The sequence below is a fragment of the Trachurus japonicus genome, chromosome 13 (assembly GCF_045865225.1).
Source record: "Trachurus japonicus isolate A0001 chromosome 13, Traja_1.0".
In the NCBI taxonomy this organism is placed as follows: Eukaryota; Metazoa; Chordata; class Actinopteri; order Carangiformes; family Carangidae; genus Trachurus; species Trachurus japonicus.
This window is the reverse complement of record NC_140919.1, coordinates 24665774-24680792: the sequence shown is the minus strand read 5'-3', so window position 1 is coordinate 24680792 and position 15019 is coordinate 24665774. Positions and strand designations below refer to the sequence as shown.

The window sequence follows — 15019 nt, the reverse complement described above, 5'->3', positions numbered from 1 at the left end:
CAGAAATATCAGAAATTATTACAAAACATTAAAGGCTAGAGGGACATACAGAGAAAAGACTGCAGGCAGCATCGTTCAACCATGAGGGTGACAAAGTCAACATGGAGATCTCTACCCACTGGCTTGTTGCTCCATCCCTTCCTGACTGAAAGAACTACTAACACATTGTGGTTGCATATGCTTAACTGGCTCTCCCCCCTGTCCCACAAGTGAGACCAGGCCCTTGTTCGCTCTCCAAAACCCAGCAGCAACGAGGCAATCTGTTCTCAAACAGCTGGAGCTGCCCCCAAGAGTGAAAGCAGTAGAAGGAGAGAAAAGTCTCTGAGAGAGAGAGAAGAGGTAGAGAAAGCATGAAAATTAGAAACAGGGAGGAAAACAGCGATAGAAGCATGAAAGTATTAGCGAGTTTGCTGTCATAAATAATCAATGCTTAGTCAACACAGAAAATGAGAGCGTGTGAAGGAACTAGGATTTCCTCCCATTGCCAAATCCAAAAGGGACAAGTGCCAGACTTGCACGTCATGAGTAAACAGAGCAGAGCCAAAATGAAAAGGAGAGCTAGGGAGGCAGATAAAAAAGATAGTCGGAGCAAAGGAGACAGAAGGAAAAAAAATGGAACTGAGGGAGAAGGAAAAGATGACAGACTGAGATACAGATTGAAATTTGGAAAATAAGAAAGGGAGAAAGAAAGAAACGAAGGAGTTGGAAGAGCAGGAAGAGGGAAGCAGGAAATTCCTTCGTCATTTTCCCGACCCTTTGTCCTTCTCAAAAAACTGAAATATGACAATACCCCTCCTCCTTTTTTTTCACTCATGTCACTCCTCCCTCACTCATTTCTCTCTCTCACTCTCTCTCTCTCATCGTGCATGGCCGTGTTCATGTGCGCATGCAGTCAGCAATGATGACTAGATTTCAAATCATCTGGCAGCTGGTCAGCACATTCCTCAGTTCTTTTGCAGAGGACGAGATCAAGACTGTGTCAGAGAGAGTACGTGAGTGACCCAGAGAGAGAGCAGAGCAGTTCATACCTCATGTCTTCCAGCAGGTCACATTCGGTCTGGTGTTTAAAGTGCAGTCTTGTCATCTGCTCCGTGTGTGTGTTTTTCAGCTCCTGAGTCACTTTGACCTGCAGGAATTGAAAAGAATTTGTCATTTATTCATCCCTCTGCTCTGCAAACATGTCACTTATCTTCCAACTCACATCATTTCATCTACAGAGAGAACCCAACACTGGAATTAATCATCTGTCTTTCCATGCTGATATATTCATCAAGTATCAGTGATGAGATATAAAACTAGTTACCATCTGTTCTATACATTACCAATTAATCAGAATTTTCCCCCTGAGTGACCACATTCAATGTTGCATGGAATCACCAAAAGTCAAACACCAATGTCACAAATGCAGCATCACTATCCAACAGGACAGTCGCTAACAATTACTTTCTTTATCAGATAATCTGTTGATTATTCTTGGATTAAATGTTTAGCATATGAAATTCCAAATTCATAATGTTGACCTTGGATTTTTAAAAGAAGAGCCCAACAAGGTGACATCTTGTAATGTCTTTTTTCTTTCCATCTTTCCATTTGAAGATTCGATATCCAGGGATATCCAAGGATATATCGTTGTCATTTTAAGAACCAAAAACCCTCTCAATTCAATTTTACAACTCCCTCTCAGTCTTCCCTCTGGAGCTCTAGTAAGAACAGTTCAGCCCTGTAGACTGAGCGCTTTAATACTTTCACACAGTAGGGTAAGTGTACCTATTAAGCCCACGTACCATATAAGCCCACTTGTGACTTCTGAGTCAAATTAAAAAAAAACTACATCACCATTTTTGCTGGTTCATGGTTCTTCCAATGAAGCAGCTTGTTACATAAATTATACTTTTTATTCTAAGCAAATCAGATTTGTCAATCTTGAGTTATCGAAGCATATGTGTGACATGTGCCTGCTGCTCCCGAAGAAGTTGCAAAAAAACTTCAGTGATTTTGATGCCCTGAAAAAACAATATTTATTCCATATTTCTACTCCGACTTTAGCTAAGAACTCATTTGTTACCAAAATTTAAGAGATTAGTGCTTTAAATAAAACATGTGTTAGAATTTTTCTAGAATTAGAAATAGTTTTTCTTTTGAATTCAAAATATGCATTTTAGCATGCTAGCAAACAGCCCACATGCCACTGCACACAGCCACTGCATAGCATTGTTCATTGCCATGACATAAAGCATGATAAACATGGATAGTTTACATTTTTGTATGCAGAATATCCTATTTTATTGTTAAATTGATAATACATATGAATATTTATCTTTATTTATTTTTTAATTAACATTTTTACCAAGTGGGCTTAAAGGGGACAGTAGCAAAAAAATCACACCATTTAGGGCAGATGTAAATGAGTATAGCTAATTACTTAAATACATGATCAATTAATACTTTTCATGTTATGTTAGTGCAGCTTATATAGATTCATGTCATGTAGTTGTTTTTAAATGCCATGTGTGTAGAATAAAAATATTCTGATTTTTAACCAGTAATTCACTGATGTTCCCTTTAAGCCCACCTGCTCCCATTAAGCCCACTGGCTGTGTTTCAATGGAGAGTTTCTTCCTTTTGACCTTTGAACCACTTTCCTGCCTAAGTTTGACCTCACCTAATCAATCAGCTTCATAATTCAGATAATTAAATACCCAAATTTAAATATTAGTGATATTGCATCGGCCAATTCATTCATTTTATTCATTGTTTCTATTTAAGCTGTGTTTTTATGTTTAAAAAGTTATTTGTTTAGTTGTAAATACTGAAATTGATTAATTTATTATCCATAAAATAGTATTGAACCAGGAAACTGTCTTTCTCTCAGTCATTGGGTCTTCAGAAATCTAGATTAAAACACTTTCAACCAGCTGGCTGGACCAGAAAATTTGGCCAAATGTAATTGCCAATTGTATAATGTAGGATAGAGATACAGACAAAATGACAACAGATATTGAAAGCTTAAGTACCGAAGAGTAATTTCCATTCAAATTTTTATTTTGTTCATGAATAGTTTTTTGGCTACATTCCAAAGAAGACATGTTGTAAGTTTAGCTTTTTCTGTGTTGACAACACAGCAAATAGGCCGATCATGCCTATTTCAAATGCCGTTTACAGGGCCGAGGAGAGGAGTGGAGACAAAATGAAAATAGCTATTGAGAGCTAAGAGATTACATATTTTAATAGAATAAGTTTGGATTTTTAAGATTTTTAAATATATATATGTATTTATCAACAAATCATGAAGTGGGCTTATTTGGAACACCCATGGGCTTAAAGGGTACATTAGGTACCCATTAAGCCCATGCCAGATTTTTGGTATATTTTGACAAATTAAACAATAAAAACAATAAAAATTGCTATAAATGAACGATTGACACTTCAAATTAGACAATAGACTATCATTTGAACTAAAATGTTTTCACTTAAATTGGGGTGGTATATATTAAAAATGGCTGAAAAGCAGATTTGGTGGGCTTAATAGGTACACTTACCCTATTATGTGGAGTCTAGTCCTGCTTTGTAATCCAAAAAGACATATCACTTTGCACAATATGTGACCTTTAAAAATGACACACATCACCAAAGAGTGACAAATCCTCCCATTTTAGCAATTGTAGTAACACTCAGGTAACGATTCAAATATGTCATGACATCAGTATCACCCCACTCTACTTCCATCTCCCATTTAAGCTTACTGAATGCATGATGCATATGCACTGGTAAGAACTGACAAATATCATTATTGTTAACTGATTTTTCAGATTAAATTAATATGTCACGTCTCGTGGGCAAAGTCAAGGATTTTTCAAAAAGACTGGACTGTCCAACTGGGATTAACTGAAGTTCTGATTGTTTTGTAGTTGAATCTTCTCAGTCTAAAAAAATAAATCCCCTTCTGAGTCAATTATTTTTTGTTGATATAAACCAGTTATTGTGTCTGCAATAAAGATTGATTTGATTTGATTTGATTGTGGCCTACATAAACAATTTAACCTCCCATCAATCTACCTATCTGCCAATCACCTGTCTTCTATCTTTACTGCACTCAGCTATAGATTCAACTCAACAAACTCTCCCATCAGTAATCCGTCAACATGAACAATCAGCATCAGGCTTGTGTGAGTCTTTTGGAGATTCTGGCTGGAGGAGGCATTTTGCAGCGAGAGGTGACTGAGTGCATGCATGTTAGGGGGAAGAGATGAAAACTGTATCACAGTAACTAAAATAAATTTGGGGCGGTCAGACCAGGGGCTGTAATCTGTACACACACTCACAATGTCTTGTACAAAAACAGACAAAGAGCTCACCCTTACTGTAACCATACACACACACATACCCACACACCTCCTGCCAACACACACGGAGTCACTGTGAAGGTCATTGTGTATTGTCGGGTGAATTCCATCGGCTATTCACCAGAGAAACAGTGGGCAAATTCATGACTGTTCTCTTCAGACAAAACAATCAACAACGTAACGTGCACAAAACTGGCACACGCACACACACACACACACACACACACAGTGCAGTGCTCCTTTCTTTCATGTGCTGTGTCTTTGAAGATAAGGAGGGAGTGGTTCATTACATTATCAGGGCAAAATGACTTCACTTGATTTCACCTTCTATCACTCATAGGAAACCACAGGGAGAAGGAGGGGGGGTGGAGGGGGGTAAAGGGCTGACAGGGAGATGGGGAGACAAAGTGAGAGGAAGAGTGGTTGAGGGGAGGTTGTGTTTGTGAGAAGAGGAGGGTAATGTGAAGTGTGAGGAAGAGTAAAGAAGGAGAGAAAAGAAGATGGCGAGACTGAGACTGAGACAGACGGTCAGTGACAGGAAGACGAACGCAACGCTGAAATAGATTGGACGTAGACAAGTTAATTATGTGGCACAGTGAAAGAGAAATTCAGTATATTAGTTAGTTAATGTTGAAGGAAAAGGGTTGAGCTGGTGTTATCACAGCTGATGCAGCAGGTAGCACTATAATACTGTTATAAAAGTGGAGCCTACTATAATGTAACCTAAACAGTAAAATGCATATTGATGTCGACATCTTACCTGTAAAGTGCATACGAGAAGACTGACAACTAACTGTGTTTAGGTGCTGACAAGAAATGATTTACCTAAGCGATATATAAACAATATTTATACTTGCATGCATAGATTTGATTGGTTTTGGTATTCTTGCGTCTTTTGCTATTGCGTTTTCCTCAGTCTTTGTGTCTGGAAATGTAAATTTTGTACACTAGGCTATACCATTCAAATTCAAATGTCTGTTGCAGGGATTCTCCTTTTTCAATCTCCCAGCTGCACCACTTTTACATTTAAACTGTATAAAACAAATATATGAGAGACAGCTGTATGTGTAATGCTGGGAGAGAAATGATTAGTATCCAGCAGCCAAATCCTGATACACTGTCTGTGGTGTTGTGTAGGCTATACTGAGTGTGTCAGCCACATTGGCAGCAGGGGGTTAACACATCAGTATTTTGTAATTTCTGTTTTATTCTCTGATGAATTCTCATGGCAAACTGAATGGGGAAAAACACTGACAGCTGACAAATGAGATCTTACAGGATTAATATGACTCAAATGGTGCATTTGATCATAGAGAATGGAACCAGACAATCATACTGGTCTCTACAGCCTTTTTAATGACAGGACCTGTACCTCTGTGCGTGTGCGTGTGTGTGTGTGTTTATTTTCCAGACATGACATGACATGTTCAAGGCCAGTCTGTGTCTAGAAACCCAGAGCATAAATGGTACAGAGGGAATATGTGGTAATTAAGAGAAAACTGCTGCAGAGGTTCACAGCAGGGTAATTGGCTCTCATGCATCTATTTCAGGACAACACACACACACACACACACTCACTTACACACTCATAGAAACCAATGGACCGGTAACAACACACAAACACGCGCGCACACAAACACACACACACACACAGGGTACCAAGCTATAGGGGACTGTCCACCTCTCATCCCATACAGAATCGATAACATGCCTCCTCAGTGTGTGTGTGTGTGTGTGTGTGTGTGTGTGTGTGTGTGTGTGTGTGTGTGTGTGTGTGTGTGTGTGTGTGTGTGTGTGTGTGTGTGTGTTGCTTTTGTCAGCTCAGCCTGTGTGATGATGATGTGACCACGGATGGTCTTGTCTTGACACCAAGTAGAAGCATCTCAACGTGGAGAAAGAAACGACAGCTCTGGCTGTGCTGCTGTCTGGGGGGGATTCACGGTCGCAGCTTCACGATGTATAAAAGGAACAAAATAACCTCTAATGCTACATACACCACATTGCCTGTACTAGCTTTAACGTTAATGCCACAAGTTAATGTGCAAATTCTGTTTTTCCTATTCATTTAAAGTTGCGTCTACAACAGGACGTATTAAAAAAAGAAAGAGAGAAAAGACAACCACAATATCATTCTTATTTACAAATGCCATTTTCCTTAAGTACTTAAACGCCTCATGTTAGCTTACGTAGCGTTCTTAAGCTAACGTTATTTGACGTTTGATGGTTGACGATCCAACGGCTGGACAGATGCATATTAATGTCACTAGGTTACAACCTAACCTAGCTAGCAAACGCTGCTACTGTTGGCTAGCAAATGTCTTTCCCCACACACACATTTTAATTTGTCTAAAGCCTTCATTGCTGGACGCTGTCCGCGTGGTTAGTAAAAAAAAAAAAAAAACACAATATCCGCATGTAAGGTTACTACACTGTTATCTGTCATTGTCTGTACAGCCCAGCTTAGACATAACGGACTCTGGAAATCACTCACCTTCCTCGGCGGCGGCTGCATTTTGGAGTATTGACATGAATGGTATTTCCCTTGTGAGAGGTATTGTAATTCCAAGAGGAAATCCAAATCAGTGTGGGACTAATAATGTGTTTCCTCCAACAAAAATTAAAAAAAAAAAAAAAAAAAAAAATCCTCCCCTCTTGACGACAAGGGAGGAAAAACGGGAGTTAGATTTGTACTCCGGCGGCCATGATTGATGATAAATGCCTAGTTTTTTATACAGAGGCAGAAACTGACGCTGCGAGGAAGAGACCGCACACACTTGTGTTGGCTGCTGCCACTACTAGAGGACTGTGGTGTGTACTGTACTGTGTTGTGAAGTAGGGGAGCAAACAGACAGAGGAGAGAAAAAAGCAGAGGGAAGGGATGGGGTGGTATTAACAGGGATCCCCCTTCATAAACACAGCTCAACGGCGCCTCTGTGTGGCGGGAACCGGGACTGCACTTCGTTTGTGCTTAAAAAAACACGCACACATCAGGAGCAGAGACATCCTTTTTTTCTTTTTCTTTTTTTTTTGTTCTGCCCACTATACGCCCGATTAACACCGAGTCCAAGCAGTTTCAAACCAAAATACGAGAGCAGAAATGATAGCGACTAATAGCTTCAGCTGTTGACCACAAAGCATCGTTGTTTCTTCTCTGAAGGAGGAAAGGCAGACAGCCTGGCATGACGCGAGCCGAGGAGGCTGCGTCCTGCAGACCTGCATAGCAACAAGAAACCGCAGTCGATCAAAGAAAAATCGATCATGGAGTGGGACAAAAAACAATTAAAAACGGAAATACGTGAGAGAAATGAAAACAACTAAAATGCATATTGAACATTTTATTTAAAATCTATATAGCCTATAGCCTAATTATTAAAAAATAGGCTATAGCTTCAGCTCAAATTCTGATGTCATCTAACATCAATAAAATACAATGATAAATCACATAATCTAAATTACTTATGTGTAATGTATCCTTCTAAAATTAACTATCTGTACTTTTTTTTAATCTGTGGGATATCAGGGACAGGAAGGGTAAAAATGGAGTCACTGGGTTCATGAGGTGAAGTGGATGCTGAGTGAACAATCGAAGGAATACTTTACAATGCAGGGTGTCTGAAATCCTTGTAATGAGTTGGCACCAGCAGCAGCTGGTTTTATACAGTCTTCAGTTTGTGTATGTTGGGTGTGAATGTCCATGGTTTAAAATTAATCAGGTATTGAAATATTTGTGCTGTATATAATTCAGTAGATAGATCATAAAGCTTGGTCGACCAGTGTAGTATAGGAATTTTAATAAACCTCTCAAGGTTGCGTCGTACTTGTTGCTGATGGGACGAAATGAAATCAATGTTATTGTGGCCCAGAAATACAAGAGCTCACACTGCTGGTGCCAGATTGCAAATGATTGTTGTATGGTTGGCAAGTTTCAAAGTGGCAATGTCTTACACAAAAACAAGTGAGTGGTAATAATGTGTGACCCTCAACCCCTTACCCCAAGAAGCTTGAATTTTGGCAACACTTAATGAAGTTGCTGGAAGGGCAAGTATCTTACTTCATGCCTCCTACGTGCCATAGCCAAGGTTAAGGTTAAGGGCTATGTAATGATTAATACACACCGTTTCTGGAGCAGGTAAGCCATTAAGTACTCTTTCTCACCTTCCTTCTGAGTGTAACACACTTTAAAGTAACACAAGCACACTCAAACACGTGCACACGCACACACACACACACACATTCAAAGAAAACAAATGCATCTCTCTTACGCCCACACACATAACTTTCTGCAAGCAGCACAGAAGAAAATGGCCGTCAGTCATTGTTGGATTGGATTGCTTTGTTAGGATGCTGCCAAGATGTTTATGGTTTATGATTTCGCTTGTGATTTGACATAGGAGCATCTGTATTTCTTTGGCCTAACAGAGGTAAGAAGATCTTTTACAGTGAAGTGTATTGCAGTAAATTCATTATGTCTCAATTCGTGTGAAATGCAAGGATTGTTACACATTTAATGTATATTGTGTTTTGTTTTTTTCATATGAAATCACTGTTGATACAAACATTTTAACAAAGTACTCTCATTACATGACAGGAATGTTAAATGTAACACTCCTTGCTTGGGAAACCATTTGCTAATAGCTGTGGGTTGTTTGTAGTAAGATTTATCTGCTCTCAAAAAACATTTCTATTTTTATGCACAGGTGGTAGAAAGAATAAATGAACAGTCAGTTGTAATAAGAAATTGTTTTGATTTTCCCCACCCTTTTGAGAGCCATACTATAATGAAGAGTAAAATGTAATTGTTAAAATGATATAGGCCTAAACTTATCATAGTTATTATTACATTTATTAGCCATTGTTATACTGAAATAGTGTTGAACAATGTCTTTTTGAGTTGACGAAACAAAAAAGTAAATATTTGCGGGGGCCGAGCTGGTGACAGCCTTGTTTTGCTGTGTGTCCATTTGACTAGATAGTCAAACGGACAGTAAGCCCCAGGCTCCAACTGCTCACCTCCAGTGTGCAGGCTCCAGCTTGTCAGACATGCACACACCGAGACACTTTAGAGTAGACACGCTCACTCACAAGTATCTGGCTTGGGCAATCAGCCATAAACTGGGAGAACTATGAGAGCGAGGATACAAAACATAGGATGATCCACTTAGGAAAGTCTTTAAAAGGCAAATAACACTCACACAGTGTAAGTAATTTTATTTTTTCTTGGGGTTTTTGTCTTTTTTGTGATGAATCATGAATATTTACATTATAAGAAGTAAGCATGGACTCAGCATGTACACAGCAAGTAAGGGATATTTGCGGGGACTACAAAAGGCTGCTCTGTCTGACATCTGTTATATATTAGATTTAACTTGGAGCTGTTTTGAGGAGGGAAAAAAAGGGGATAAAACGAAGCGTACAGAGCAAGTAACATGCAATGTTTTTGTTCGCCTGTGAACTGAGAAACAAGTAAGTTTGGCAACTTTGCATGTAAAGGTGTGGAGGCATGTCATTTTCCAATGTTACATGACACGTTTCAACTCGAGTTTACAGGTATACAGATTTACAGATGAGCAGAAAAATGCACTGAGGTCAAGGAAGAGTGCAGTGTAGCACGCATACCAGCGAGTAAGACGGAGGGAAACATTTGAACAGGGTCTCAAAACAGGGTCTGGTTTGAGTTAAAGAGTTACTCCTGTGTCACTCCCTCTCGCTGCTGAGAGGTTTTGGAAACTCTTAACACAGTGTGCCAGAATGAGTGCTGTTTTCTGTGAGAACATAACTGCACTTCAAACAAAAAAAAATGCTGTCACACAAATCTGCAGTTCCAATTTGTTAAAAAAAATACTTTTTGTTCTGTTTAGTTTTTGTCTTTTGGGGAGGAGGGGTAAGAGAATATAAAGTTGGACAAAATCCCACAGGTGTCAAGATGTTGTTGTGAATCACTTGATAAACCTGCTGGGCCAGGGGGTGGAACAGCACAAGCTGTAACACACAAACACATTTTGTACGCTCACTTGCACTGATTCATGTATTCAGCCAGAAAAGTGGCTTAGGATAGCTTGTTCTAATCAGATGTAATATGGGTGATATCATTTAAGTATCCTCTCAATCTCTCGCAGTTCTTCTCTCATTTACTCAACCACTCAGAAAGAAAAAAAGGGGATTAAGGGAAGTCGGTATTGAAACAATTTGCTTCCTAAAAAATGCACATCAGCATTAAAATGGGATGACTCAGGCTATAAGTGGAATTGTATAAATTTGATTGCAAAATCACAATGGGCTACTCAATTATACCGGAGAACAGCATGACATATGACTGTGCTGCTTAGGCATGCCAAAGGGAATGGTTTGGACCATCCATTCACTTTCTTACAAGTGAAGTGCCTCATTACCACACTCTGTATTTCTGAATGGATAGCTGTAACTTGGTTCAAATGATGGCTATTTGAACAAATGGGGTGATATGACGCTGCATTTAATTTTATAATCCAGCCCTAAACTTTGTTCTTTATCCTTTCTTTTCTTCCCCCAGGTGTTTCCACAGAGATGGCTGCCTTTGCCAACAACAAGACGAACCACAGCAATCGCAGTGACTACTGTGAATTTAACGAAGACTTTAAATATATTCTCCTTCCTGTCAGCTATGCCCTGGTCTTTGTTATTGGCCTTGCACTTAATGCCACAGCGTTGTATGTGATTGTGTTCCGCACAAAGCGCTGGAAGCCATCCACGATCTACATGTTCAACCTGACGATGTGCGACACACTCTACATCTTCACTCTGCCCTTCCTCATCTATTACTACGCTGATGAGAACGACTGGCCCTTCAGCGAGCCGCTGTGCAAGCTTATACGATTCCTGTTTTATGCCAATTTATACGGTGAGATTTTGACATGGCACACACCCATACGACACATACATACCCACACAAACTGTATGTAACAGATATGGCAGTATAACCACATGGTGATTTGATATAATACAAATTACAATAAAAATGTCTGATATTCGATATTCGATAGAACGTATAAAAAATAAGGACTTTCAGTTACAGAGCTTCACAAGATGACATGATACAGTGCAATATGACACAATATGACAGATAAAGATAAGATTTAATATTTTATGATATGATACATCGAGATATCGTACAATAGGTACATAATGGTAATGTACCGAAATGATACAATACGACAAAGTCTGTTAAGAGATAATATAATCAAGGCTTAATCAGCATGCACATTCTCCTTTAGGGTGGTGCTGGGAACAGATCCCTGGTCAGGTTCAACATAAAAAATCAACACTTGCTCCTCGCACTCACTTGAAGCTCTTTTATTGTTAAGTCAACGTTTCGGTCTATTGACCTTCATCAGGACCAATATTTGATGAAAGTCAATAGACCAAAACTTTGACTTAACAATAAAAGAGCTTCAAGTGAGTGCGGGAGCAAGAGATAATACAACGCCACAATATTTAACAGTACAGTAGAATGCAGTGCAAAGCAATACAATACATTTATCCTGCTGTTAAACCGGCCTGCCCTCCTTCTCTGCCATCCAGTTCTCCCATTAAATCTTCAATGATCTCCCTGCCTTCCCTCCCAACAGAAGCTGCCTTCATCAGCTCTTGTTAAAGCAGAAGTAAGCGATCCGGTCGTTTTGGCTAACTTCCTGTCAGCCGATGGAGTTAGCAGTCCCCGCCCTCGTCCCTACGTCACCACATTCACGCGCATCCCTTGGCTGCACACACAGAGAGGACCGCCCCTTTATGCCGTTCTCTCTCCTCATTGGATAAAGGTTGTAGGATACAAGGAAAGTTTTCTCCTCGGCTTACAGCAGAGCAGAGTGACTGACAGACCCATGTCTAAGACCAAACACTCTATAAAAGTGATTGCTGTCGGAAGATATAACTATTTAAGACTTATATAAACACAAATATTCCGCTTACTTCTGCTTTAACCATTTCCATGTTTTTCCATATTCTGTGTTATGAACTGTTTTCTTGTCCTGGGTGAGGGATCCCTCCTCTGTTGCTCACCCTGAGGTTTCTTCAATTTTTTCCCTGTTAAAAGAGTTTTCTTGGGATTTATTCCTCAGTCGATGTGAGAGTCTAAGGGCAGAGGATGTTGTTATGATGCCATGTAAAGGCCTTTGAGACAAACTGTTTGTAACAATGGTCTATACATTACCAATACCCCAATACCTTACCCGTGCAGAGTTGCGGGTTGGGCTGGAGACAGTCTCAGCTTACACTGGGCGTGGGCGGGGTACACTCTAGACAGGTCAGCAGTCCATCACAGGACCGACATGCAGAGACAAACAACCTCACACACTCACATTCACAACTGTACCTGCACTTTAGAGTCACCAATTAACCTAATGTGCATGTCTTTGGACTGTGGGGGGGGTGAGGGGGAGCTGGAGAACCCAGAGAGAACATGCAAACTCCACAAAGGACTGTCAATATAACGAATTATGTTACAAAACAATATGCTATGACAGTCAGGTGATAAAATATAACTGATTCAACATATACAACAGTAGTAAATATTCTTCTCATCCTGGTAGGTTCCATACTGTTCCTGTGCTGTATCAGTCTACATCGGTTTGTTGGCATCTGCTATCCAGTCCGCTCCCTCTACTGGGTCAGCGCTCGTCGGGCCAGGCTGGTGTCTCTGGCAGTGTGGATCATTGTTTTATTCTGTCAGGCACCGGTTCTCTACTTCTCCAGAACTAGGTGATTCAAATTGGTATATCTGTCTCCTTTCTTTCTCTTTCTTTTACTCCTTATCTCCCCTGTACTTACCTGTTCACTCTATTGAAAGTGTCTGTGTTAAACTGCTGCCTATTGATTTTTGTGTGTGAAGTTTTGCCAAGTACCTCATCTCAGCGTGGCCTTAATGGGACACGCTGCTAGCTGATAAGTTTTACATTTCATCGCCTTTGTTTCAACACTCCTATCTTTCTCTGTGCCAAACGAGGCAGCAATTGCATTTAATTATCCCAAACTAATGTGTGCTATCCTCTTTGCCAGGGATGTGAAAACTGAACGGATCTGCTACGACACCACCAGCCCAGAGCTCTTTGATGACTTCCTGGTGTACAGCTCTGTCGTGTCAGTGCTCATGTTTGCCCTTCCCTTCATGGTGGTGATGGTGTGCTATGGCCTGATGGTGCGGAAGCTTCTGGAGCCAAGCTGTGGGTCTGAGGGGGGGGTCAACGGGGAGAGGGGAGGCCTGGCAGGGCGACGATCCAAGCAGAAGTCAGTGAAGATGATTATCATAGTGTTGGCAACGTTCATGCTCTGCTTCCTGCCTTTCCACCTCACCCGAAGTCTATACTACTCCTTCAGATACCTAAGGCAGGTCAATCCAGCACAGGTGAGGACAAACAATGTTATATTCTAATTTTTTTTTTTTTCATTATTATGTTTCGGCCCTTTTGCACTATATCGTTTTTAAATTATGTATTGCACTCAAATTATGTAGCACAGTATTTTACCTAGGGTGCTCCCTTTGCACGTGTAGTGTATGTTTTATCGTTTTAGATATTATAGGATATATTTTATCATATATTTCCTCTTTGTATTTATTTATTTCCCTTGCACATTTCCCTTTGGAGCATCCTGGCAGAAGAATTTCCTTCAGGGTGAATAAAGTTGTATCTACCCATCTATCTATAGTTGAATATTAATAGCACAGCATGTCATATGTTTTTATGTTCATCAGGTCAGCTGTAATTTGCTGGAAGGTGCCAGTGTTGCCTATAAGGTCACGCGACCTTTTGCCAGCGCCAACAGCTGCGTGGACCCCATCCTTTACTTCCTGGCTGGGCAGGATGTCCGCAGTAACCTCACCAAGAAGAACAAGTCATCTACAACAAAATCCAAAAGTGCGTCGCAGAGCCTGACTACACACCTCTGATCCAATATCTATTTTGGTACAAAGGTAGAAAAGGTTGTGGGGGCTCAATACAATGCTTATTGTCAATAAGTACTGTCATTGAAAAATGCCATTTGTCTGTTTAGCGAGCACTAGACCTCTGAGGGTCAAGTCTATCTGTGAATAAGTCATAATAAGACATAATTAAACTTTACATATAGTTATCTAAACAAATACAAGTATTTTTTTTCTTCAAGAACTTCATTTATATAAACAAAACTTTACATGCATAGTATTTATTTCGAAATGGCACTGCAAGTATATAAAAAACAGGGAAACACTTGTTGAAAATTGTACTTAACTGTTATAAGTCTTAGAATAACTCATTTAAGGAGTGTAGAATTCAGGGTAGAGTGTATAATTCAGATTTCCATCATTAAGTAGTTTAAGTGTTGCGTGTACACCTCTCTTGGTCTACAGGATTAGTATAGCTAGTGGATGTATGAAAGTAGCTGAAGTGCAGTTGTTTGACCAGATGTATGGGTGACACATTCATGATGACAACAGGTTATAAATGTATGTTGAATCCTTCAAAGGATTGAAAGATGGAGTTGTATTTGTCCGGGGATGTTGAAAAAGCTATTCTGTGCAGAGAGAATTAAAGAACCTGGTGCTTAAAGCCTGGAAGTGGGGGGATGGGGGTGGGGGTTGTTAATTATTCGACTGGACAACTGCTGCACGTGATGTTTATATGTTTGGGTAAGAACAAGTTTTCTTCAGCTCAACTTCCCGAAAGTGT

General features: G+C 39.9%; 2 protein-coding genes across 3 annotated transcripts in view; one reads left to right on the top strand and one right to left on the bottom strand.

Annotated features, from left to right (window-relative positions):
• fchsd2 (FCH and double SH3 domains 2) overlaps window positions 1-7247 on the bottom strand; it is a 61272-nt gene extending 54025 nt beyond the window's left edge. Inside the window, exons 1-2 of one of the 2 annotated variants that reach the window (XM_085795525.1) lie at window positions 6835-7247; window positions 1029-1126 (exon numbers count right to left, since the gene is read on the bottom strand). In XM_085795525.1, coding sequence (XP_085651651.1) covers window positions 1029-1126; window positions 6835-6855 — 119 coding nt within the window. In that variant the 5' untranslated portion in view covers window positions 6856-7247. The remainder of the gene's footprint in view (window positions 1-1028; window positions 1127-6834) is intronic. The other variant, XM_085795524.1, reaches the window with a different exon arrangement.
• Window positions 7248-8562: 1315 nt separating this feature from the next.
• On the top strand, window positions 8563-14839 carry p2ry2.1 (purinergic receptor P2Y2, tandem duplicate 1). Its single transcript, XM_085795519.1, has 5 exons — window positions 8563-8764; window positions 10873-11220; window positions 12908-13076; window positions 13374-13719; window positions 14068-14839. The coding sequence occupies exons 2-5, from the start codon at window positions 10887-10889 to the stop codon at window positions 14260-14262; spliced, it is 1044 nt and encodes a 347-aa protein (XP_085651645.1). The 5' UTR covers window positions 8563-8764; window positions 10873-10886; the 3' UTR covers window positions 14263-14839.
• Window positions 14840-15019: the final 180 nt, after the last annotated feature.

Bases quoted from the DNA above. Each gene is read 5' to 3' on its own strand.
- p2ry2.1 (XM_085795519.1), top strand. From the start codon at position 10,887: ATGGCTGCCTTTGCCAACAACAAGACGAACCACAGCAATCGCAGTGAC. The intron at 13,077-13,373 runs GTGATTCAAATT...CCTCTTTGCCAG, and splicing joins CTCTACTTCTCCAGAACTAG to GGATGTGAAAACTGAACGGA. The intron at 13,720-14,067 runs GTGAGGACAAAC...TATGTTCATCAG, and splicing joins GGCAGGTCAATCCAGCACAG to GTCAGCTGTAATTTGCTGGA.